Source organism: Oncorhynchus tshawytscha, linkage group LG16, assembly GCF_018296145.1.
Source record: "Oncorhynchus tshawytscha isolate Ot180627B linkage group LG16, Otsh_v2.0, whole genome shotgun sequence".
Classification (NCBI taxonomy): domain Eukaryota; kingdom Metazoa; phylum Chordata; class Actinopteri; order Salmoniformes; family Salmonidae; genus Oncorhynchus; species Oncorhynchus tshawytscha.
In genome coordinates, this window is record NC_056444.1 from 67,793,358 (window position 1) to 67,820,213 (window position 26,856).

The 26,856-nt window shown below is 41.8% G+C and overlaps 1 protein-coding gene across 10 annotated transcripts in view; it reads right to left on the reverse strand.

The window, feature by feature from the left end:
- Nucleotides 1-2,624: 2,624 nt before the first annotated feature.
- Nucleotides 2,625-26,856, reverse strand: part of LOC112216171 (rap1 GTPase-activating protein 1) — a 103,169-nt gene continuing 78,937 nt past the window's right edge. For 3 of the 10 annotated variants that reach the window (XM_042299520.1, XM_024375961.2, XM_024375964.2), the window contains 21 exons: nt 23,383-23,418; nt 21,999-22,046; nt 21,479-21,517; nt 21,119-21,307; nt 20,383-20,486; nt 19,736-19,814; nt 19,546-19,599; nt 19,346-19,429; nt 18,228-18,328; nt 16,954-17,083; nt 16,032-16,187; nt 15,851-15,922; nt 15,658-15,744; nt 15,390-15,530; nt 12,935-13,012; nt 11,646-11,755; nt 9,427-9,558; nt 5,496-5,634; nt 5,273-5,384; nt 4,882-4,961; nt 2,625-4,284 (listed from right to left, as the gene is read on the reverse strand). In XM_042299520.1, the coding sequence (XP_042155454.1) occupies nt 4,189-4,284; nt 4,882-4,961; nt 5,273-5,384; nt 5,496-5,634; nt 9,427-9,558; nt 11,646-11,755; nt 12,935-13,012; nt 15,390-15,530; nt 15,658-15,744; nt 15,851-15,922; nt 16,032-16,187; nt 16,954-17,083; nt 18,228-18,328; nt 19,346-19,429; nt 19,546-19,599; nt 19,736-19,814; nt 20,383-20,486; nt 21,119-21,307; nt 21,479-21,517; nt 21,999-22,046; nt 23,383-23,400 (2,049 nt within the window). In that variant the 5' untranslated portion in view covers nt 23,401-23,418 and the 3' untranslated portion in view covers nt 2,625-4,188. Of the gene's footprint in view, nt 4,285-4,881; nt 4,962-5,272; nt 5,385-5,495; nt 5,635-9,426; nt 9,559-11,645; nt 11,756-12,934; nt 13,013-15,389; nt 15,531-15,657; nt 15,745-15,850; nt 15,923-16,031; nt 16,188-16,953; nt 17,084-18,227; nt 18,329-19,345; nt 19,430-19,545; nt 19,600-19,735; nt 19,815-20,382; nt 20,487-21,118; nt 21,308-21,478; nt 21,518-21,998; nt 22,047-23,382; nt 23,419-25,406; nt 26,025-26,856 lie in introns of those variants that run through there. The other 7 variants (XM_024375962.2, XM_024375957.2, XM_024375956.2 and 4 more) reach the window with 7 other exon arrangements.

Consider the following 26,856-nt stretch of genomic DNA (forward strand, 5'->3'; position numbering starts at 1 on the left):
ATCGCACTTTGAATGTATTAGACTTAGATTTGCATAGGGAGACTTCCACTGAGCGTACAAAACATTATTGACACATGACAAAGATGGACCAAATGAATCCAGGTGGAAGCTATGATCCCTTATTGATGTCACTTGTTCAATCTACTTCAATCAGTGTAGATGAAGGGGAGGAGACAGTTTAAATAAGGATTTTTAAGCCTTGAGACATGAATGGGCAAGACTAAATATTTAGGTGCCTTTGAACGGGGTATGGTAGTAGCTGCAAGGCGCACCAGTTTGTGTCAAGAACTGCAACCAACGCTTGTGGGGTTTTCACACAGTTTCCCATGTGTATCAAGAATGTTCCACCACCCAAAGGACATCCAGCCAACTTGACACAACTGTGATAAGCATTGGAGTCAACATGGACCAACATCCCTGTGGAACACTTTCAACACCTTGTAGAGTCCCTGCCCCGATGAATTGAGGCTGTTCTGAAGGGAAAAGGGGGTGCAGCTCAACATTAGAAAAGTTCCTAATGTGTTGTACACTCAGTGTACAAATTGGCATTAAAAAAACAGAACTATTTACTCTATTGCAAAAGTGATATTGAATTGTGTTTGGTTGCCAACACAATCAAACATCAACATTTGAAGGAGATGCATATTCTGCTTGGATAGTTCCATCTGTGCCACTGACTTTAATTCCAGTTTGTCTACAAATTAATAATTGATATGTTGTCTCCATCAACAACCAAAAACGTTAGTTCAAGAATATGACTAAATCAAATGTAGTTTTATTTGATTTAGTCCTATTCTTTAACTTATATTTTTGGTTTAGATGTGAATCCAACATATTAATTATTAACTTGTAGATTCAATTTGAAATCAACCAAAGCTTAAAACCCTAGTCCTATATGTATTGTATATTTTTAGGTGAATCCTGGGTTGAATTGAAACAATAGCTGTTAATGACATCTCATAAGCTATACAGATGTAAAAAGTATTCATGATGATATACAGTTGATTCATAAAGTATGGTACCATTTGATTTGCTCTCTTAAACACATACCTTGAAATTACTTTAATATCAACAGTCAATCTATAACAATTTTAGGTAGAGACCGCTCAATAGTTATTCTCACCATAGCACATTGGTTGTAGTCAGTGGTAAATATCTAAAGCTAAGCAGGTGATTAGTTCAAACCAAGGTTGAGAGACCAAAGGTGTAGCTGTAGATAGATCAATTCTCCTGTAGGAGGTGCTGCCCAGACTACTGACATTGTTTCAAAGGTACAAATTCAACATATTTTATATAAGGTTTGTCTATGCAGAAAATTGGTTACCATGATGACATAATCCTGGGGTTGAAATTTGATAGATTCACGTCACGATACGTTTACAAATTACATTGCAACAATGTTGGTGCCTGTGGGAAGGGACATTTAGTTTAGTTTTCCTATGTAAATGTGTGTGGCTTTGCTGTACAGGCAACAGAAAGCATGGTGCACTCGCTCACTACATAAAACTTTGCTTCCCCATAAAGCCATGGGGAATTGAGTTTTCACTCACGCACGGCCGCTACCGAAACCTTTTGCTCAAAGCTAAGAATCCGGATCACGTTCTGCGCATGTGTTATTTTACGCACACTACGTAACTACTGCTCACACTCCACCACTCTTTACGTTTCTATCTTTACTCACCTTCTTCTGAACCATGATGATGTAGCCTATCTTTCTGAACAGCTGAAATAAATAAAAACCTGTGGCGATTTTAAGGAACATTCATTATTATGCTGCTCTGGTCCATGTGGCACAGTTATAGCATGTAAGAGGAGAGAAGTAGAGGCGCCTCCACTTCTAGAGGGCTCTACTTTTCGAGACTGGTGGTGTTATCCACATCTAATAACGTATTTATGGGACATTCCTTCAATGGTTTCATTCAGTAAAAAAAAACGATAAAGAGGTATACAGTAGGCTACACACGTTTAATTGTTTAACTGTCACAAGTGTTATGATGGCTTGTGGAACCCTGTTGTAGTTAGGATAAACGTTGGGAGGAAATACCAAATGATGAACTGCATCTTTCTTTAAGTCATCTCTAAACAGGGATCTAGGGCAAGAGGCGAATGTGTACAGTAGCATTATTCACAAACTATAGATATAAGAATGAAATAATATCCAAAAGGCAATTGAATATAAATGCTATCAGGGCAATTTTAGTTAGATAGACATATACAGTGCCTTGCGAAAGTATTCGGCCCCCTTGAACTTTGCGACCTTTTGCCACATTTTAGGCTTCAAACATAAAGATATAAAACTGTATTTTTTGTGAAGAATCAACAACAAGTGGGACACAATCATGAAGTGGAACGACATTTATTGGATATTCCAAACTTTTTTAACAAATCAAAAACTGAAAAATTGGGCGTGCAAAATTATTCAGCCCCCTTAAGTTAATACTTTGTAGCGCCACCTTTTGCTGCGATTACAGCTGTAAGTCGCTTGGGGTATGTCTCTATCAGTTTCTATCACTTTCGCAAGACACTGTACAGTATCTGTTCAATCAATGCCTGTTCTACATTCAACCTTTTTTGTTCTATGTTGCCATTCCTCACACATAAGGCAACCACAAGTTACTTTATAGTTCGCTTTTGACCTTTTATTGAGCAGACAGTGTGGGCTAGATTTTGTTTATTTTAAAACTTATTTTCAAATTGTACTTGAAAGCTAACAGCACCAGTAATAAAAAGATGTCACACAATGTGAACATTTGGCAGTACTCAATAGAATAAACAGGGTTGTATTTATTATGTATAACTTACTGTATGACACAATCAGGATTTCCACTTAAAGAAATGTAATTGTTGTGCTACAGTAGATCTGGCATGTAGTGTCATCTGAGGTTCCATGGTGGGTAGGACTATACTCTATATAACAGGCACAAACTGAAGTATTCATCTCTGTACATTATCAATCTATCAACAGCCTAAGAACTTTTATAAAACAGGCATACAGTGGTGCCCCATCTCATCCCCAAATAAAACCAAATAAATAAATACAAACATGTTTTTGTTCAACGGTACTGATGGCAACACTTAAGCTACAGGATTTGTTATGTAGAGTACTGTATATCGGCAGACAAGTTGATTAGATGGACGAATACAGTAGATTATCCAATACAGTTATGAATTACCCTTGTAGTCATCAACACATTTCTACATACCTGACCTCAGTAACCTGCTTGATACACATCATAACAGAGAGCTGTTTCTGAGGACAGAAAGAACAAAGCTAAAATTGCCTGTTAGCTTACAATGATACAAATGTACGGTGGTTCACAATAATAAATAGGTACCAGTTAGCAATGAGCATCCTGTGTGCAAAAACAGTGTGGAACATAAAACAGAACTTCCCCATATCCATGTAATCTGAAACCACACATTGTCCAATTACTGGCTGCTTCTGGCCATGTTGATAACGGTAGAAATGAATAATGAAGGTATAGAAAAACTGTGTTTGAAAAGTTTAAGGCTATGTCCATTCTTTCTGGTTACATATCTATCTTCAATTTCATTTACAGTATGAGCAGGCGAGGCTTGAAGTACATTGTATATTGTGATGACAATATCCCAGCTATTGTATATTGAGAAGAAAATATTCACTGTCAAAGCAACTGTTTTTGGCTGTACAGTTAAAGCTATGGCTAATAGGCAAATTACAATGACTTTACCTGTAAAATCACTACCACATTCAACTGTATTCAACATAACCTACAATCAAAAATGCACATATATTTGTTGTTGGATATTTGGTATTTGGAATGAAATAGGTTCAATTAATAGATTTATTCAGGCAGTGCTACTGTCACTATATTGTACAATCCATGTGACTATACCAACATGCCCCTCCCAAAGTCTCTGGCAGAGTTCAATGTCACTATAGCTACCGTGTGATCCATGTGTCTACATACAGTAGGCGTCAACAAAACTGAACCAAAGGTACCATTTGTTCACTGAGACAAATACACCTATTTACACAAAACCAGGCAGAAGATGTGTGTACAGACAGAGGCGAGGGAGTGAGCAGAACGAAACGACACTGTGCAAAAGTTGGCCCCTCTGTGTTTGACTTCCTCTCCTGGTACGACACCACCAACGCCACCGCCGGGGCTTCTGGGAAGGGGTGGTCTGGCCTCACTGACTAGCAGACTATCCAGGGTCCACCTCATCCTCATCGTCATCCTTGGTTACGGCGAAAGCCTGTGCTCGTCTCACCTCCCAGAAGGATTGTATCTTATGGGAATGCTTTAGGGACAGGAGACACAAGACAAGACTCTTACTTAAAGTTGACATGACAAAATGAGATGTAAATGAGGCTACAGTATATAAGTGGATAAGCAGGGCAGGATGTGTGTGTTCTTTTGAGGAGTTCTAAAACACTAATGAGGTATGTACAGTAGTTACAGTATATACTGTATAATGGAGTCCACCGCTTTCTAAATCATTCATCCATGATAGAACCCCATTCAGAGAGAGACAGGCAACCTACAGATGGACACCCAGGAAATAACCAGGCTAACAGTTCTGGACAGGAAGGGTACACAGACAGAGATGCATAGAGAGCAAGAAGGAGTTACACAACAACCACAACAGTTATCACATGACCACAGTAATGAGAATACAACAGCAGCCACAGTAACAGAAGTACAACATCTGAAGTTACAATGCCAATGTTCACTTAATAGAATAAAATAAGAATTCATGCAAAGGCAGAGAGCACACGTCTATTTATAGTGAGCAAGGAATTTCCAGCTGTACAATCTGAACTATTGTATTAGACAGAGGAACCGCTGTAGACCCCTAGCCCTTTGAGGCCTAGACCCAGTATGGATGATGTCTCACCGATGAGGACCGACTATCTTTTGGCCGGTCCAGTTTAATGCGGATCTCTGACCCTTTACCCCCATCAAGTTGACCAGGACCTGGATAATAAAACACATGACCTCAACAGTTATGATCCTGGACCAGGTTGTACTGGGAGAAATGTACAGTATATGGCCTTCTCTGACTCAATACGCCTATAAATCAGACATATCTACATCATCAAACTGCCAACTGTTGTATTTATTTTGGTATGACCTTTATTTAACCAACCCCCTTTTACAATAACAACCTGGCAAGCAACAGTAACTGACTTCGAGACTCATATGTACCTTATGCCCTCTTTTGTCTACATTCTCCCCTTAGCTCCCTAGCCTCCTAGCCTCCTAGGCCCCCAGGCTCCCCTTCTCACCTGGCGAGCTGCCTCGGCTGGTGGTGCTTGTGCTGCTCATACTGTCCTCTAGCCATGTGCTGTAGGTTAACGAGTCCAGCTTGTGTGGCGTCCCGGATGATGACAGGCTCTCCTGGGGAACACATGCAAAAGGTTAGAAGCATGGGCAAAACACGCACACACACATACACACACAACGCGGGCATGCACCTACACACACAAGCACACACACACACACACTCACCATGCCAGTGTCATAGTCCTCCGTGGCCTCGGTCTCGTTCTCCTCCACCACACTGGCGAAGCTGCTGTCATTGGAGGAGGAGCGGGAAAGGTCGTGACCCTCAGGGATAGACTGAGCCCTGTTGTTACAAAGAGCAAAACTACATCCTGAGTCAGTCAGCCATCCACAATGTGACAGGACCATGCCTGCATTAATAGTCCACCAAGAGAACCAGGCACTGTCACACATACACTGTCTGGAGTAGAAGACGTACATATTGTAGGATATTTGGGGGGGGGTACCTAAATCACATTGTCCTAGTGATGTTAAACTTTATAGTGCACTACTCATGTTGATATGATGCTTACATTTGAATATGAATGATAATATTGGCCTATACAGTGCATTCGGAAAGTATTCAGACCCCTTGACTTTTCCCCCCCAGAAATTCCACAGCGCTCTGGTGTAGGTTTTCATCGAGGATCTCATGGTCTGTACATTGCTATGTTCTTTAATCAACATTATCAACATACAGCTGGCTGGTTATACGCTGTATCGGCAGGATAGAACAACGGCGTTTGGTAAGACAAGGGGCGGTGGACCATGTACTTTGTAAATAACAGCTGGTGCACGATATCTAAGGAAGTCTCGAGGTTTTGCTCACCTGAGGTAGAGTATCTCATGATAAGCTGTAGACAACATTATCTACCTAGAGAGTTTTCATCTGTATTTTTCGTAGCTGTCTATATACCACCACAGACTGAGGCTGGCACTAAGACCGCACTCAAGCCAAAATTAAAGCAGGAAGCACCAGTGACACAATCAATAAAAAAGTTGTCAGATGAAGCAGATGCTAAGATACAGGACTGTTTTGCTAGCACAGACTGGAATATGTTCCGGGATTCCTCTGATATCATTGAGGAGTACACCACATCAGTCACTGGCTTCATCAATAAGTGCATTGATGACGTCATCCCCACAGTAACCGTATGTACCTACCCCAACCAGAAGCCATGGATTACAGACAACATCCACACTGAGCTAAAGGCTAAAGCTGCTGAATTCAAGGAGCGGGACTCTAACCAAGAAGCTTATAAGAAATCCCCATATGCCCTCTGACAAACCATCAAACAGGCAAAGCATCAATACAGGACTAAGATCAAATCATACTACACTGGCTCTGATGCTCATTAGATGTGGCAGGGCTTGCAAACCATTACAGACTACAAAGGGAAGCACAGCTGAGAGCTGCCCAGTGACACGAGCCTACCAGACGTCCTAAACTACTTCTATGCTCACTTCGAGGCAAATAACCCTGAAACATGCATGAGAGCACCAGCTGTTCTAGAAGAATGTGCGTTCACGCTCTCCGCAGCCGATGTGAGTAAGACCTTTAAACAGGTCAACATTCACAAGGCCACAGGGCCAGACGGATTACAAGGACGTGTACCGCGAGCATGCGCTGACCAACTGGCAAGTGTCTTCACTGACATTTTCAACCTCTCCCTGTCCAAGTCTGTAATACCAACATGTTTTAAGCAGACCACCATAGTCCCTGTGCCCAAGAACACTAAGGTATCCTGCCTAAATGACTACCGACCTGTAGCACTCACGTCTGTAGCCATAGAGTGCTTTGAAATGCTGGTCATGGCTCACATTAACACCATTATCCCAGAAACCCTAGACCCACTCCAATTTGCGTATCGCCTTAACAGATCCACAGATGATGCAATCTCTATTGCACTCCACACTGCCCTTTCAAACCTGGACAAAAGGAACACCTGTGTGAGAATGCTATTCATTGACTACAGCACAGCATTCAACACCATTGTGCCCTCAAAGCTCATCAATAAGCTAAGGACCCTGGGACTAAACACCTCCCTCTGCAACTGGATCCTGGACTTCCTGACGGGCCGCCCCCAGGTGGTAAGGGTAGGTAACAACACATCTGCCACGCTGATCCTCAACACAGGGGCCACTCAGGGGTGTGTGCTCAGTCCCCTCCTGTACTCCCTGTTCTCTCATGACTGCACGGCCAGGCACTACTCCAACACTATCATTAAGTTTTCCAATGACCTCCAAGTGGTAGGCCTGATCACCAACAATGACGAGACAGTCTATAGGGAGGCCAGAGACCTGGCTGTGAGTTGCCAGGACAACAACCTCTCCCTCAACGTGATCAATACAAAGGAGATGATTGTGGACTATAAGAAAAAGAGGACCGAGCATGCTCCCATTCTCATCGACGGGGCTATAGTGGAGCAGTTTGAGAGCTTCAAGTTCCTTGCTGTCCACATCACCAACAAACTAAATGGTCCAAGCACACCAAGACAGTTGTGAAGAGGGCATGACAAAACCTATTCCCCTTCAGGAGACTGTAAAGATTTGGCATGGGTCCTCAGATCCTCAAAGGGTTCTACAGCTGCACCATGGAGAGCATCCTGACTGGTTGCATCACTGCCTGGTATGGCAACTGCTCTGCCTCCGATCGCAAGGCACTACAGAGGGTAGTTCGTATGGCCCAGTAAATCACTGGTGCAAATCTTCCTGCCATCCAGAACCTCTATACCAGGCGGTGTCAGAGGAAGGCCCTAAAAATGGTCAAAGACTCCAGCCACCCTAGTCATAGACTGTTCTCTCTGCTACCACACCGCAAGCAGTATTCGTGCACCACGTCTAGGTCCAAGAGGCTTCTAAACAGCTTCTACCCCCAAGTCATAAGCCTCCTGAACATCTAATCAAATGGCTACTCAGACTATTTGCATTGCCACCCCCCCCCCTCTTTTGCCATCTCTGCTACTCTCTGTTGTTATCATCTATGCATTATTCGTACTTATATATAATTTTTTAACTGCATTGTTTGTTAGGGGCTCGTAAGTAAGCATTTCACTGTAAGGTCTACACCTGCTGTATTCGGCGCATGTGGCTAATACAATTTGATTTGATTTTTCTCTCAATCCTGACAATTCTTCCAGTCCTTGCCGCTGAAAAACATCCCCACAGCATGATGCTGCCACCACCATGCTTCACAGTAGGGACGGTGCCAGGTTTCCTCCAGACGTGATGCTTGGCATTCAGGCAGAAGAGTTCAATGTTGGTTTCATCAGACCAGAAAATCTTGTTTCTCGTGGTCTGAGAGTCCTAGGTGCATTTTGGCAAACTCCAAGTTGGCTGTCATGTGCCTTTTACTGAGGAGTGGCTTCCGTCTGGCCACTCTACCATAAAGGCCTGATTGGTGGAGTGCTGTAGAGATGATTGTCATTCTGGAAGGTTCTCCCATCTCCCCAGAGCAACACTGGAACTCTGTCAGAGTGACCATGGGGTTCTTGGTCACCTCCCTGACCAAGGCCTTTCTCCCCCGATTGCTCAGTTTGGCCGGGCGGCCAGCTCTAGGAAGAGTCTTGGTGGTTCTAAACTTTTTCAATTTAAGAATGATGGAGGCAGGTGTTCCTGCAGACCTTCAACGCTGCAGACATTTTTGGTATACTTCCCCAGACTTGTGTCTCGACACAATCCTGTCTCGGAGCTCTACAGACAATTGCTTGGTTTTCGCTCTGACATGCACTGTCAACTGTGGGACCTTATATAGACAGGTGTGTGCTTTTTCAAATCATGTCCAATCAATTTAATTTACCGCAGGTGGACTCCAATCAAGTTGTAGAAACATCTCAAGGATGATCAGTGGAAACAGGATGCACCTGAGCTCAATTTTGAGTCTCAAAGCAAAGTGTCTGAATACTTATTTAAATAAGGTATGTCTGTTTTTTATTTTGAATACATTTTTCAAAAATGTCTAAAAACCCATTTTCGCTTTGTCATTGTGTGGTATTGTGTGTAGATTGATGAGGATTTTATTTGATCCATTTTAGAATAAGTCTGTAACGTAACAAAATGTGGGTCTGAATACTTTCCGAATGCATTGTGTAGCTGTGTTAAAATGTAATCTACTCACATGTTCTTTGTAATGAGCACTTCTGGTGAGCTTTGATTGGAGGAGTTCTCAGACTTGGGGTCCTGAGAGGCATGGTCACTGTCAGGAGTCTTCTGTGTGCCAGGTAAACACTCCCTACCGCTGTGGATGCTGCTGAGTGGGGAGTGGACAGGGCGATAGATGGATATAGGGACAGGGCGATAGATGGATACAGGGAGAGGGGGATAGATGGATACAGGGACAGGGCGATAGATGGATACAGGGACAGGGCGATAGATGGATACAGGGACAGGGCGATAGATGGATACAGAGCGATAGATGGATACAGGGACAGGGCGATAGATGGATACAGAGACAGGGCAATAGATGGATACAGGGACAGGGCGATAGATGGATACAGGGACAGGGCGATAGATGGATACAGGGACAGGGCGATAGATGGATACAGGGACAGGGCGATAGATGGATACAGGGACAGGGCGATAGATGGATACAGGGACAGGGCGATAGATGGATACAGGGACAGGGCGATAGGTGGATACAGAGACAGGGCGATAGATGGATACAGAGACAGGGCGATAGATGGATACAGAGACAGGGCGATAGATGGATACAGGAACAGGGCGATAGATGGATACAGGGACAGGGCGATAGATGGATACAGGGACAGGGCGATAGATGGATACAGGGACAGGGACATAGATACAGGCATAGGATCAGGACATCAGACAGAAACACAGGATATTATAACTAACATATAATGGGTATCATAAGCATTAACCCCCTTGGAGTTTTTCAAATTTTGTTACGTGACAAAGTGGGATTTAAATAAATTTAATTTAGATCTACACCAGATACTCCATAATGTCAAAGTGAAAAAAAATTATACATATTTTAACAAATTAATAAAAATATAATAACTAAAATGTAGATCAGGAGTAAAATCTGGCTCAACATAAGTTACATGGACTGAAATGTGTGAAATAATTGGGCTAAACATGATTTTTTAATGACTACCCCTTCCTCTGTTCCCCATACATACAACATCTGTAAGGTCCCTCAGTCAAGTATTACATTTCAAGCACAGACTCAACTACAAAGACCATGGAGCTTTTCAAAAGCCTCAAAGAAGGGCAGTGATTGGTAGATAGATAACAATAACAAATCAGACATTGAATATCTCTTTTAGCATGGTCAAGTTAATAATTATGCTGTGGATGAAGTATTAAACCACCCAGACACAACAAAGATACAATTGTCCTTCTGAACTGAGCTGCAGGACAGGAAGGAAACTGCTCAGGGATGTCACCATGAGGTCATTGGTGATTTTAAAACAGTTCAATGGCTGTGATAGGAGAAAACAGGATGGATTAACAACATTGTAGTCAAAATAATAAGAAATATACAGAATAAAAAGGCACAAAAGTAATCCTGCAAAAAAACACGACAAAGGAATACTTTTTTGGCCTAAATGTTTGGGGCAAATCCAACACAACACATCTCTGAGAAACTGCCTCCTTATTTTCAAGCATGGTGGTGGCTGCATCATGGTATGGGTATGCTTGACATCAGCAACGACTGTAGTTTTTCAGAATTAAAAAAAAACAGGATGGAGCTAAGCACAGACAAAATCCTAGAGCAAAACGTCCTTCAGTCTGATTTACACCACTGGGTAGAGGAATTTACCTTTAATCAATGGCCTACAACACAAGGCTAAATCTACACTTGAGTTGCTTAGCAAGACAGTGAATGATCCTGTGGCCATTGACTTAAATCTGCTTGAAAATCTATGGCAAGACATGAAAATTGCTGTCTATCCATGATCCCCAACACCTGACAGAGCTTGAAGAATATGTGAAAAAATAATGGCCAAATATTGCACAATCCAGGTGTGCAAAGCTCTTAGAGACTTACCCAAGAAAGGGTTTCTAACATGGACTGACTCAGGGAGGTAAATACTTATCTAATCAACGTATTAGTGTTTTATTTTTCATAAATTAAAAACATTATGTAAAAACGTTATGATAGCATTTTTCTTCCACTTTGACATTATAGACCGTTCCAAAAACATCACAATTAAATTCATTTAAATCCCACATCTTAACGCAACAAAATGTGAAACAAAATGTGAATACTTATGATACCCACTGTATCAACATCATATACAAACATCTATCAACATCAATATTCATGTCTATGAACATTGACCCGTCCCTGCTATGTGACTAGGTCACACTCACATTTTCTGGTGGACTTCCTGGATATTCTCAATACCGATGGCACTGCTGCGTCTGGAGCTAAAGGGACCAGACTTTTTCCTGGTTGGACTCTTCCCAGGGATGATCAGAGACTGACAGGACAAGAAGAAAACAACCAGTGAGCATCCATGACACCATATCTTTCACAATAACAGCCTATCAATAGCCAAGAAAATGGTATCTGTCTTTAATGCTGTGGTTATTGCATCGTTATGCTCTGTTCATTTGTTTCTAGTACGTTAGGTGTTATTACACAGTATGTCATCCCTTGTATTTTACAAATGTCATGACTTTCCAGGTATTGTATCATTATTCACTGTAAATCGTGAGACAATTTAACCGTCTCTGCGGAAAGTACAAGATGTTCTATCTTGCATAAGAATGAATCATTTTTATCAGGCTACGTACAGAGTAACCATTCTTATGCCTCGGAGTTGTGGCTAACAGAGATAAGAAAACATTAGAATATGCACTTAGAGGCTTAGCAACAAGCCCCAGTTCCACTCAGATTGGCTAGCGAGAGCAGAGCATGAGATGAAAGATGAGTTGTAGAGCTCCAGGGCTTACCACTAAAATGTGCTTTCTGACTGAATACTTTGTTCACTCAATCTCCCTTTGTAAGCTCTCAAAATAAGGACTTGAAAAATAGCTTGTGTCTAATGTGGGCTTCAAAGAGCTTGAGAAGAATCTATGTTCTCTAAACCATTAATATTCATAGTTTTAAACAAATGGAGAATTAGCTAAACAAGATTTGCATGTTGAGAGATATGCTTGTGGAGACTACAGAGGGTGAACACACAATACTATATAATAACAAAACAAGGAAATATGCAAAAAAAAGACCAGTTAAGTGACGGCTAAGGGCATTAAACGGACCACTTGTCTCTATGCACTTATACAAAACGTTATTTGTGCTAGTGTTGTACCTACAGTATATCTGATGTCATATGGATCAAAGGCTAGTGTACCGTGTGTTATGTAGTTCAACCAGTTGAGTGAGGCAAGTCATTTCACAAGCCTCAGTAATACCATAGCTTTAAAAATAGGTGTATAATACTGTATAGATGCAATCTCCTGCTAAGACATTCACATATTTCATAATACGAGTCGTCCTTTTGCATTTCTGGAGGGGTTGCCCTGGAATCCTAAAGTTGTGGTTCACTGACCAACCACAGGAAAAGTGTTTGTCAGGATGCAGTGTAGTCATGCTGAGAAATAAGACACAGAGAAGAAGAGTAGGAAGGAGGGAGTAGTTAGAATTAGATATGAACCTCTTCTACTGTTCCTATCCCTATGGCACTGCCTCGACGTCCATGTTTACTGGGACTTTTCCCTGGGACAAGCAATGACTGAGTCATACAGAGAGAGAGAGAGAGAGAGAGAAACACCATGAGATTAATTACATGCTGCAAGTTACTGTTTGTTAATAAAAGAAAATACATGAAAGCATGTGTTATATCTGAACTTTACAAATCAAAGCACAGTTTTAAAATATAGACAGAGAGTGAGACTTTGGGCACCACGGGTGTGACACAGACAGTGAAATAGGGAGACACACTTTAGCAGAGAGAAAAAATGGCCCACAGAATTGGGCCTGTAAAGAAGAGGATGATGGAGTCAGGGAGAAGAAAGAGGAAGAGTAGAAAACAAGTACACATACATATGTTACAGCGTTGGAGAGCGCAGCAGACATGGTCACGAACAAGAAGAAAGCCTCCAGTAGAGTCAGATAGAGGTTAGTTACAAATACTTTTCAAAGCACTTGTTATTTGTTTCATGCTTCATCAATATGTTTTCTTTGAGTCTTTTCTATGCATGTGGCATCTTAGACAAAGGGGATGACTTAATAGAGAAAGATCTTGTGACTTCCCAAATTCGGTTCCTCTCAGATTTGATATAAATTTATATCATAAGTTTCATCAAGAATCTTAGTGGTATAATACATCCCAAACATACAGGAAACATTCAAACAGTCATGAGCCACACTTGTATCACTTAGAAGGGCAACTCTACTGCCACTGGAGTGTCAGACATATCATTCCATCTGTCTGACAAATGGCAAAAACATTCTCGCCACGTACGCACTACGCAGTCCCCTTGAACTCTTATAACTAACAAGCTTGTTCTTGATATAAACATCACAAAGCAAACATAAAGCAGGAGCAGGAGCTGGCATGTACACAGAGCATACAGTGCAGGGACCCATTCTGATGCAATGCATATGCATGGAATTTTTATCATGAAAACAATATTAAATTGCATTCAATGTTAAAAACACATTTGATCCAAAGAGATGACTCAGCTCATCCACTATTAATATAAAGGCAAGGGTAGTGACAGTCTAGTAATTCTAGCTGTGTGAGTGTCCAAGTCGAATCATGTGCAAGACTATTGTGCTAAAGCTCAGACACACCGGTAGGATTGTCAAATGTTTGCCTGCCGACAGTATTTAGCACCTTTGAACAGTGTTGGCAGTCAATCTCTCTTGTTTACACAGCCGAACCAGAAGGTGGCAGTAGCATTTTTTGCCAATGCATATCCGTGTGTAATACTTATGGTCTAGATTCCAAGCTATCTGCGCTAATGTTTCTATTTTTATAGAAAGTCCTTGTTGATGCTAGCCAGATGGCCAAAGCTAGATACAAAGCTAGCAACATAGCTCATGGAAACTAGCTAATCGACTGTGACTTAAATATAATGTCAATACTAGCTACTGGTTAGCTAGCTTGGAGGAAGTATTTAGTGTTGTGTGCTTAGCTAACTACCATCCCATAGCCTACATTGCTATGAAGTATGACTGGCTCATCCGGGGATGTACAGAGAAAAGGCCCTCGTTTTAATTTTTGTTTGTTGGCTCCCGCATGTTGGAGTTCGTGCTCTCTGATTGGCTCAAAGCGAAGTTGTTGGCCACTGATTCTACATTGCGATTTCACAAGTAGAAGCGGTAGGTTCGTCACTACCATGTCGGCACGCAGTAGGTACCGCTTTTGTTCTAGCAAGAGAAGGAACAGCCTTCCACTGTGATAAGTGCCTATCAGCAGTGAGATTCTCTGTGTGTTTCATGCTTTAGAAGTTAGTGAGTTGAGTTAGGCACGCATGTGAGGGGGCTGGGCTCTATCAAGGATTTCTCAGGGAAGGGAGAGGGAGCATCGCTCTCCTCACTCTGGAAGGGTGAAACAGAGAAGGAAATGTATGTCAAATGTATGTCACAAACACATGGTAGCATGCTGCAGACAGAACACAACACCACATAAAGCTTGACATTGAGAAGCTGGTGTGCCATTTGACAGAGCAGCAGAGCACAGAGACAAGGATGTTCCCCAGACAGACTAATGGTGACTGATCAAGCAGTTGATGCCAGTGTCCTGTATTATAGATAAGGACATTCTTGGAACCCCCCAGACAGACAACAACCTGTACAACCAAGGGGAACAACAGAGAAATAGTGGCATATAAATCAAATCAAATTTTATTTGTCACATACACATGGTTAGCAGATGTTAATGCGAGTGTAGCGAAATGCTTGAAAAAAGAACTGTGTCACTATAAGATGGAAATGATCCTCTGTTTTAGTTTCATAATTCAAATGAATTACAAATAGTTTTATGAGGGTGTTCCGTTTAGTACTGTTACATATTCAGGAACAAGTGATCATATGTAAAAACACATTAGTCAGTGCATACTAAGCGTATTGCCCCAAGCCTTTTCCCAGCCGTGCTGGGTTACCTTAAAGGTTTCAAAGAAGCCCCCTCCTCCTCCGGACCCGTTCTCCATCTTGTCCTCGTCTCTTCCCAGACCCATCATGGCCTGGCTGTTGATGTGCAAGTCCTCATACAATGTCTCCAGTAAGGCTGACCGTGTACGCTCCTGATAACACAAACAGGTGACAGTTAATATGTAATGATAGGCTGGCAACACTGTCTACCAAGGATGCTGGCCTGTGTCCCTTACTTGGCTCCTGAAAACAATGACAGAGATCCTTTGAATAACTCACCTTCAGTTTGGCAAATTTCTCAGCTTTATAGCAGGCATACTCAGCATTGATGAGCTTCGTGAAGAGGAACTCCTGGAATTCTGGACCCTGGGATAAAAGAGAACTGGACTGAGTGACACAAAAGAAGGAGGAGAGAGAAAACACTAGCTGACCGGTGTTTTAAGGAGTTGGGATTGTAGTTGTGCCAACTTACTTTTCTAAAGACAGCCGGGTCTGGCAGGGGTGGTCCAAAGAAAGGTACGTCATTTCTCGCCGTCACTGACACCTAACAGATGACAATCAAACTGGCCATGAATGATCAATGGTCACAGTATTGTATGTTTGGTATGATGTTGGTTGGCTAGTTTAGTGAAGATCAAGGAGTGCTTTAGCACCTTGTACAGTACATCTCCAGTGCAGGCGTTCTCCACCTGCACCACTACGTAGGAATGGAGGAAGTTGGAGGCGATCATATCTGGTACGAACGGAGTGCTCTCCTCCTGGAACACTATGGCCACAATGTCATTCCCTATGTGCCTCTTCCTCTGCAACTGCAACACAGGACAGCACGTAAAGCAAAGCTCTATTGAACATTCATGTCACATGGAAATGCTTTCAAGAACAGTAATGAATTTGTCTGTCATGTATTGCCTGAGTAGGAGTAATACGAGTTTTTTATTAACTTTCAAACTACTGAATGTTGCAAATGCCTTTCTCTACCACTCTGGGGAGTCCTTTGTCTCTCCCCCTCTCTCTCCCTGTTTGTCTTGGCAGATTTCTGTCTGTCCACAGATGAGCCAGGGTAAACCAACACCAGTTGGAGGGTTGCTGCTACACCATATCAACCTGGACAACAGCTCTGATTGACTTAACTCTCAGGGAAACCAATCAGCTGCTCCCACTGCAGCTGTGGGCTCTGATTACACATTGTGTGTTCGTCCTGATAACTTATGGTGTGTGTTCGTCTAGATAGGCTTAAGACATTCTTCTGATAAGGTGTCTGTCTGTGTTTGTGTTGGGACAGTTTCCCTGATGAGTGAAGACTGAGGAAGTTTACACTGTAAGACATTATACAGTAGTGCTCCACTGAAGACTGCACTGAAAGAGAAAGATACTGTTTCTAAAGAAAACATACAATATACATAAGCTTTATGGATGCTTCCAGAATGTTCCCAATCATAACAGATCATATGGATACCAATACTCATGTCATACCAGTACACAATGTTCTACTCATTTAAAACATGATCCATAACAGAATAAACATGATGACAGTCTGCATCAGTAGGAGGAGATCAGAGGGGTTTGTAATAGTACCTGTTGTGTGTCCCCCTCAGTGTAAGGCAGCTTGGTGGACACATGAAACATGACCTCCTTGTTGCGGTAGTTGTGGTAGACGGATTCAGATCCTGTCTGCCCGTGGGTCACATCCAACCCACCACGAAACCTAGTCAGATAGATAGAGGGTTTCACTGAATGGTCCAATCTCCAACACACTGTTCAAGACACAATCGATTGCACAATTGGGGTTGTTGTTATTGAATGTACACTACAGTTCAAAAGTTTGGGGTCACTTAGAAATGTTCTTGTTTTTGAAAGAAAAGCAATGTTTTTGTCCATTAAAATAACAACAAATTGATCAAAAATACAGTGTAGACATTGTTAATGTTGTAAATGACTATTGTAGCTGGAAACAGCTGATTTTTAATTTTTACATTTGAGAAACAGACGCCTCACAAGTCCTCAACTGGCAGCTTCATTAAATAGTACAGGCAACTCTGGGATGCTGGCCTTCTAGGCAGATTTCCTCTGTCCAGTGTCTGTGTTCTTTTGCCCATCTTAATATTTTTGAGACTGGTGTTTTGCGGGTACTATTTAATGAAGCTGCCAGTTGAGGACCTGTGAGGCATCTGTTTCTCAAACTAGACACTCTAATGTACTTGTCCTCCTGCTCAGTTGTGCACCGGAGCCTCCCACTCCTCTTTCTATTCTGGTTAGAGCCAGTTTGCGCTGTTGTGTGAAGGAAGTAGTACACAGCGTTGTACGAGATCTTCAGTTTCTTGTCAAGTTCTCGCATGGAATAGCCTTCGTTTCTCAGAACAAGAATAGGCTGGTGAGTTTCAGAAGAAACTTCTTTGTTTCTGGCCGATTCGAGCCTGTAATCGAACCCACAAATGCTGATGCTCCAGGAACTCAACTAGTCTAAAGAAGGACAGTTTTATTGCTTCTTCAATCATCACAACTGTTTTCAGCTGTGCTAACATAATTGCAAAAGGGTTTTCTAATGATCAATTAGCCTTTTAAAATGATAAACTTGGATTAGATAACACAACGTGTCATTGAAACACAGGAGTGATGGTTGCTGATAATGGGCCTCTGTACGCCTATGTAGATATTCCATTAAAAATCTGCCATTTCAAGCTACAATAGTCATTTGCAACATTAAGAATGTCTACACTGTATTTCTGATCAATTTGATGTTATTTTACTGGAACTTTTATTAGGTTTTCTTTCAAAAACAAGGACATTTCTTAGTGACCCCAAACTTCTGAACGGTAGTGTTTATTAGAAAGTTGTGGTGAAGTTCTTACCCTTTGAAGTCATTCAGCTCGACCTTCTCCCCCAGAAACTCTAGGAATTCAACAAAGGCAGGACTCTCAACACTGTTCCCAAACAGCTCTTCTTCTGATGTCTGCAAACCAGGAGTTTATAGAGGCTAACAGCAGTCAGAAACAGAAAACAATACCACTGACCAAAGCACTATGAGGATTATACAACTTATTGTATATGAAGCTCTCATGATAACATACTTAAGATTTACACTATATTGTGAATAGAATAGAACTATAATAACTATAATAATAATAATAATAATAATAATGAGTGAACTATAATAATGAGCGAGGAACAATAACACTTTGATCACATAAAACCTCTCTTTGTGTGTGTCTGTGTGTGTTTGTGTGTGTGTGCGAGTGTGTGTATCCAGTCCTCAGTGTCTCTCCTGTATGTTAATGTCTCTCTGGGTGCTGAAAAGAAGAGGAGAGGGTTCTTGAGGCCCCTGGAGCCCCTGGAGCCCCTGTGAGGTCGAGCCTCTGCAGAGTGTGGCCCTTTCCTTTAGAGTTTAAAGATCAAGGATGTGGAGCTCCACCCCCTAGGCTCCATCAGAGGATACAATGACTCTCTACTGAGGCTAGCTATGCTGAGGCTTCTCCAGCTTCTCTGGCTCAGTGCCATAAACAATATGGTTGTTATTGTAATGAGAAGGAATATTGAAGAGAAACATATGGTTGGCTTAGGCTTAGAGAGACTATTAATGTGATGGGGAGGAGGATAAGCATATTGTGCATTTTCTTATGAGATTTGCAAGAGATGGTACTCGTGTTAATGCACTCAGGTCAGCTCTTATTCAGTACATTAACTTTTCCATTCTAGTCATTTATCTGATGCTCCAGATCGACAGATCTTAAGATGGTTAGGTGGGACAACCACATATCACAGTCATAGTAAGTACATTTTTCCTCATTAAAGTAGCTATCAGCTGAGTCAGTGCTGGTAGGAAAAGTCAAGTGCTCGTTCATTTATTCATCTTTTTTGTTGTTCAATGTGGGAGTCTGTGTGGGATTGAAGAGTTTGGCATTATGATGATGATGATGATGATTTGATTCCCAATCGTTTTAACTGATCTTAATGTATCTCCAAGGCTCACCTGTCCAAATTTCTGGTAGATGACTCCGAACTTGAAGTTGTTGCTTATAATGTGTTCATCAAAATTGACAATGAGTCTTGAAGCCTGTTTAGAGATCACAATTTGAACGAATAGTCAGGAGTACAACATTTGTATTATCCATGTAAAAAACATATTTCTGTGGTTAAATATCTGAGAACACTTCAAAACCTAATGCTTACTTTTGGGTAGAGGACAGGGTAAAAACGATCCACATTCACCTCTTCACAGACAAGCTAAGGGTCAAAAATAAAAACATAGAAATAACTGCGCTGAGATCAAATTGATGTAATCACGGTACAATTATGACACTTTTCAACATCTTTTCCACAAACAGTACGTGTTGATATTCATCCCTAACCATGATCTCACCTTGGCCATCTGCACCACGTTAGGGAACTCTGTGAGACAGGATATGGGGATAACATCATGGTATGTCTCCAGTTTGGTCCTGGTAGTTTAGACAACCACAACAACATGTTCTCATCATGATCATAGTTATGCTTCTTAAAAGCTGTCAGTCTGTCACATGGGCTGGGCATCTGGAATGGATCATCTACCCACTGTAACTAACCCAGCCCTGGCCCTAGTCCCTACATCCGCATCCCTCTACCCTCCACCCACACACTGCCTAAATCTGTCACATCATGCAGAAATGACAGTGTGCTGTTTACACTCTCACTGGCTTTATGACTCCTATGAGGATGGGATTATCACCACAATAGGGAATGATTCATAAACACTGGAAGTGAATGGAAAATCTTGTTTTTAGCAACTTTCCATTGATTACAACAGTTACAACTGCGCATTTTGCATTTACTCAGTTGCACAGACACAGAATGATGTGAACAATACCAGTATGTTTACAGTTTAGTACTGTATGTACTGTATGTATCCACAGCATACAGATAAAGGAGAACGGGGGATGAAAGAGGAGGAAGGGAAAGGGATGAGAACGGAGAGAGAGATGAGAGCCAGCAGAGAGAAGGATGTGATGGAGGAGGCTACGGGTGTTTAACCTGAGCATGAGGCGGAGGTCTTCCTGGTCTCCGATCTCGTCATACTTCATGGACAACACCAGATGTCCCAGAGTTCCGTCCACTGAGTAGTAATTCAAGTGCTCCTGGGGACACAGCACAAGGACAGAGTTTAGCTGAAGGATACATTTTCTGTCTTTCATACACACACACACACACCAACCCAAACACATTTCAATGAGTTAATGAACTATGTCTCAACTGTATGTGCTAGCCAACTGTTGCCATTCCATTCAGGTCTCTGCTCTCCTCTATGGGCACATTAGATTAGTTCATATTACTCTGACTGGTGTGAAACATGTGGCAAAGCCTAATGCCTCTTCATTACCACCCGTCTCTGAAGTGCCACCCGACACGTAGAGTAGCTCTTATTAGGTTACCCAGCTGGGATTGTTCTAACACTCATTCACTTTCATTACCATAATGAATAGGAATCTATGAGAGTTATGGTGTCTTCATACTAGTTGTATGCCCTTTGGGCTGCAATATGTTGTATGAATAGAAGGTGCTTAACAAATGTTTCATACACATGTAGCCTCATTATTCTACAGACAGTGTTTGTTTTGTCTTGTGTTTTAAAGGCAGTTGGAAAAATATGTGATGGAAGGAGAAGAGGAGACAAACTGCAAAAAGGATGAACCGGGAATCGAACCCCGGTCTCCTGCAGTATAACCACTCAGCCAAACTCCAACACAACAGTCCCAGTGTTCAGCCTCACCTTGCCCAGAAAGTGCTTCCTGTACATCTTGGCGGTGGAGTTACTCTCCAGCTTGTGTGTGGTTGGGGACAGAGGCTGGATCTGGTCTGGCTCAGCAATGTCACCAAGCTCATGGTTGTTGCCCTCGATCCAGTAACCCCCAAACTGAGGCAGTAGAATCAGTGGGAACCCACTCTTTCTCCCCAACACCTGGTTCACAACACAGAGTAGAAGACACAAGAGGTTGGAGGGTCATTTTTCCCCCCAAGAAATGTGACAGTGATTTTCAATGAATACTGAAATATCAACCATGAAGCACAAATTGCCAACATCCATGTTACTGGTGAAATGACTGCATTGAAGTTGAGTCTCTGTATGTACCTCATGGACACTGGGGTAAGGAATGTAGTCCTCTTCAGTCTGCAAAGACAACAATACAGACACATCAATTATTCATCTTTCTCAGTAAGAGTCAGTGGTGCTCTACAACTGATTTAATTGATGCTACTGATTTAAAGTGATGTTTTTATTACCATGGAATCCAGCCAAAGTGCCTGTCTGTTTAACGCATAAACAGACAATCATGCTGCATGGTGGATGTTTATATTACTCTGTAACAATAATTCTATTCTAACCTTGTTAGTCTGTACATTAGTTGGTAGGGAGGGCTGCTGGATTCGAGCATACCCACTGGGCACAGACGTCAATTCAACGTTGGTTCAACGTAATTCAATTGAATTGACGTGGAAACGACGTTGATTCAACCAGTTTGTGCCCAGTATGTGCCCACTGAGTGAATACAATTCGACAGTCAGTAGTCAAATACAGAGAGATATGAGGAGTAGTGACACAACGGGTGTATTGTGAGAGAGAGAGGTCAGGAGACCCAGCGAGAGCGTACTTTGAGTGGGGGAGGAAAGGTGTATCGCTGCTCCTCCATTCTGTTACCCTGAGAGAGAAACACACACACACACAGAGAGAGAGAGAGAGAGAGAGAAGAAGAAGATAATTGTTACACGCTAGTTACACATGACAGATGATGTTACATTCCAAACCCAGGTCATTGGAGGTCCGGAGATGTTCATCATCATTACTGATTCACAGCCGTGTCGTACGTCTTATCTGACAGATTAGTTACATTTGAATTCACAGTTTTAGAGGAAGTAACAAAGTACAGGGAGGACTAATCATATTATCAACAGACCAAGAGGTTACAAAGCCATCCATATGTTTATACAGACAGCAGAAGAGCAAAGGGATGCAGAGTGGGGAGTTGGAGAGGGATGGGTAGGGAGATGCACAACAGAGCAGCCAGTTAACAGCTATCTGGACAGAAAGGCATGGAAGCAGTAATAACACCTTTGGGGCTGTGTCACACAGACTTGGCATACGAACAGTACGTGGCCTGAAATTCCCATACTGTCCATGAGTGTGCACAGATACTGGCTACAGACCTATGGGTAAAGGGCTGTGAGTCTGTCTGATATGATGGAGCAGATAGTTGCTGCTGTGAGTTTGATGCGTTGATATGCGATCTGTTATTGAGGAGAAGCAGAATCCCTGGGGCATCTGATATACAAACTGACGAGGAATCTTCTGTTCAAAGAAATTGTTTTATACATAACTATGTCAACATACATACAGAATAAAAACACAAGCCCATATATAGTATCCCCAAGCCCAAATATTATGTATATGTTTATGAATAATAATCCTTAAGAAATACATTAGAAATAGAGAAGTAATACAATCTCCATACAGACTTTGTATTACAGCTCTTACAATAACGTCATATGTTTCTTTATATGACACTGTAATAAAAATGTACGTTCAGACAGTGTAAAAAGCACACCCTGTTCACCAATGTACTGTATCAAACACGGTTTTGCATTATGATAAGTAATAAACTGCTGTAATGTTAACCTGTATTCCTCTAGTTTGTGCATGGAGGCTGGCTACAGTTTTCAAAGGCCAGGGGACAGGGGGTTATTAGAGGCTCTCTGAAGTTAGGCAATTAGCTGAGGGTCTGGGAATAAGCATCAGGAGAGGGGCTGTCCAGAGTCAGGCACACTGCTCGTGTCCAGACATCTCCTCTCCAACACTGTCTGTCCCAGCTCTGCTAACCTCCAGTACAGAGCACAGGTAAGACAAGCCGTTGTTACAGGAGAGCAGAGCCAGAAAAGCAGAGTTTACAGTAAAAGAGACTAAATCACTGGTTAGTGTACATTGCCTAGCTTAGAAACATGAGTTAATAAAGGAACAGCAAGAGATCCAAAATACATTACCTGCATCTTCTCAATCATTTCAAATAAATCTGTGGTCTGTAGAGAGGAGAATGAGATGAAGTGGAAATGAAACTCGATTCAGTATTCTATCAGCGTCAGCGTGGGATGTGTTCCCATTGTACTACAAACTGAGTCTTAGGACTGACTGTGTGAACTTTCTACTATAAAATATTATTTCATAGAACCATCACATAATTCATTTGTTACACATTAGTTCTCCATGGCATTGCACATCTGGCCCTGCGGAAACACACACTCATTGTTTTCCTCCCCTCAGAAGTGAGATGAATCTTTCAGTGGAATAATCCTTTAAAAAAAAGACTGTTTACATCTCCGAGAGCAACAGATACATAAATCACCAGTGTGATAAACATAAACTGGTACAGTATATTGAAGGGCCTGGCGTGTGAGCCTGAACGGAGATACACGTCCCGTCTCACAGAGAGTCTTGTCTGAGCCACAGCTCTCTTCCCTTTGATGATACTGTTTAAGAGAATGTTCCATGACAATAGCAACAACAAAATGATAGTAGGTCAGCATGTCTGAGTCTCGTTGGGTTGTAAATCTATATGCTAGGAGATGGTCTGCATCATGCTCAGTCTAGGCAGGTTGCCAGCACACGATTCATCAACATCAAGATGGAAAATGCTGTATCTTCCATGCAGCATCAAGTACGATGCAGTGACATGTTATGTAGGACTATAACGTCCTAAAGGCATTTTGGCATCGTTCATTTCAGAGTTTCAACATTTTACTGGACTTTTTAACAGATTCCATCTGTGTGAACTAATCCGCCCCTCCCTGGTTGAAGTGGACCCTGTTTCATAGTCAACACACCAAAGTAAAGAATGCTTTAACATGTAATATTATTCCCTCACCCTTTCACATGCTGAGAAGTTGATTAGGGTTGGTACTAAGTATCTTAACAGACCTCAGTCTGGATAACACAAAAGTATGAGAATTCCGGCCTCAAAAGATGTCAGAATCCAAAAGACACACTCACTCAAGGCTGACATGACCAACCAATTTGTGTACAGTACTATATGATCTGAGTGTCCAGAGTGAGTATGAGTCCTCCGCCATATGCAAACAGTACAAATTAGTACTAACCCTAAAGATAAATATCACTGTCCTGGAAAACACACTGTTGAAAACGATGACACTGTCAAAACATTATGGTCAGCTGAAATATTCAGAGACACATGACATCCTCATTGTCTACATACAGAACAGTCAACTGTCAGAAACACAACTGGAATATGTATACATTATAGGATTTTTAAAGGCACAAAGACATTTACAGTATATTGCCTTTACCACTAAATGAACAAGGAACAATCAACATGGTAGTATTCCATAATACTGACCGGGATTTGAACCGGCAATAACCCAAGCTTTTCATCTAAAAAAAAGTTCAGTGAATGGGCTCTTTGAATTAAATCTACAAACAACGGTCCTTGTCTTCTTGAAGCCTGGTTTGTTGTGATGTTGTAATGTAGGCCTACTGTACTTTATAATAATATGAGAGGGTTAAAATCATTCATTTTTGATATGCTAACGTTACTTGATGAAGACATTTTGTTAGCAGTAACTCTGTGCTTTTGTCTTGAAGCTAAAATGTATTGAGTGTAGCCTACAGACGAGAAAAATTACTTTAATTGTCCACACATGCTTGTGAATTGTTGCATTATTCAACAGTGTAATATGGTTCTGTTCCAATAATTAATAGTGTAGGCCTAATATAGTTTGCGATGCTTAGCCTCCTGTCTAGTGGCTAATGTGACATTTAAGATACTTTTGAGCTGCGAAGCAAGAATGTCAACCGAAACCTCTCTCAGCTCGTGACATTCCTGTCACTAATGTGATTTGAAAAGTGTATGTACATATTATGTAAATTGACATTTCAACCCAATAACTCTCTTCGGTGACAATAAGCCCTTTATTCTTACTCTAGTCCTAATACTTCAGACAATCAAAAGAAGAGACCTCTGTCAGAGGTGTGACTAATCTACCCAAGTACTTACTTCGCTGTGTCTTCTCCACGGTCCCACTGCCACCAGTGGAGCATTGAGATGAATCTGACTTTTAGACATTTTCAAAGTAGACTATTTTTCCAAGGAAAAATCCTGCAGCCGAAAAATTATTCAGAGTCCCTGGTTTGTGAGTTCAACTGTTAAGTTCAAGTGTCCAGGATTAGAACAACACATTGCCTGATGCGTCTTTGTCCAGCCCCAGAGACATGCCTGTATTCCACTGTGGTACTGCAGAGTTCCTCACCCACAGCACAGTGACTCCCCAAACGACTACAGCCATGACCAAGAGTCACAGAGGAGGCAGAGGTGGTGACAGACTCAAGGAATCCTCAACTGCATGTTTGTATAATGAGTATGTCCGCAGGTGTGTGTGTCGTAGGTTGTTCAGCGATCCTCAGTTAAAAATGGTGTCTTTTTACGCTATCTTTGTCTCTCTGTCACTATCTAGGAAGTAGAAAGGGAGGTAATGCATTCCCGAAAGAGCACTGTGTGTACAACACTCCTCCTCTCTCTCTGTGTGTGTCTGGCAGATGGCCAGAGGTGGAGCATGGTCCTACTCCTCAGGCCATGATGTACTTTACAGCTCAGACAAGTCCCTGCAGCACCCGCCTACCCACACTGGAGCTAGGGTAGTTGTGGGCGCTGCTTCACTTTATAGAGACAATGTTTTGGGCTCATATAGCTAGGAATAACTTTATTGTAATACAATTGTAGGCGTACATCAACTGCCATCATTTCAATGAAATTCTTTTCACTTTTTTGGGCTGCTCATTATAGCAAAGCTGGATCAAAGAGAAAGGGAATAGAATAGAGAAATAATACTATAAGATCTCATCCCACATATGGCATATTTCCACTAAGGACTTACCCCAGTATTTTACCCAAATGGCTCAGACTTTTGTGTTTCCACCTCCACGGCCTGGCTCCAGTATCTCTCTGGGCCATGACCTCAGTGGACCTGCTCTCCAAGGCCCTGGACACTGGTACTTTTCAGCTGTCATTTACATAACAATGGCTAACCTGGTACATGGGTTAACACCTCCCACCATTAACACCTCACAAAAAACTATCTTGATGATGCAGAGGTTGTTGATACTGCTCTTTACAAGTCCTCGGTATCAGCCCAGTTCCCTAAAAATAATACTAGAGCTGATATTAACATAATGACTGGTGACACACTGATGCTATACTGGAAAACACCCAATAGTGTAACACAGGAAGCAGAGCAATACCAGCCAGCCGGTCTGAAAGGTGGCCCACAAGGAACACCACGCAACTTCAACGTGGATAACTGGGTAATATTTGGTTGAGACATTGATCAATGAGATTACAACCTATATTCAGCCACTCAAAAAGACAGCCAAAAGTTAGCTGAATGTTCAGTGTGTTATCACTATGTTTTCAACCATCTGAAAGCACAATAAAATTCCAATTGAAAAAC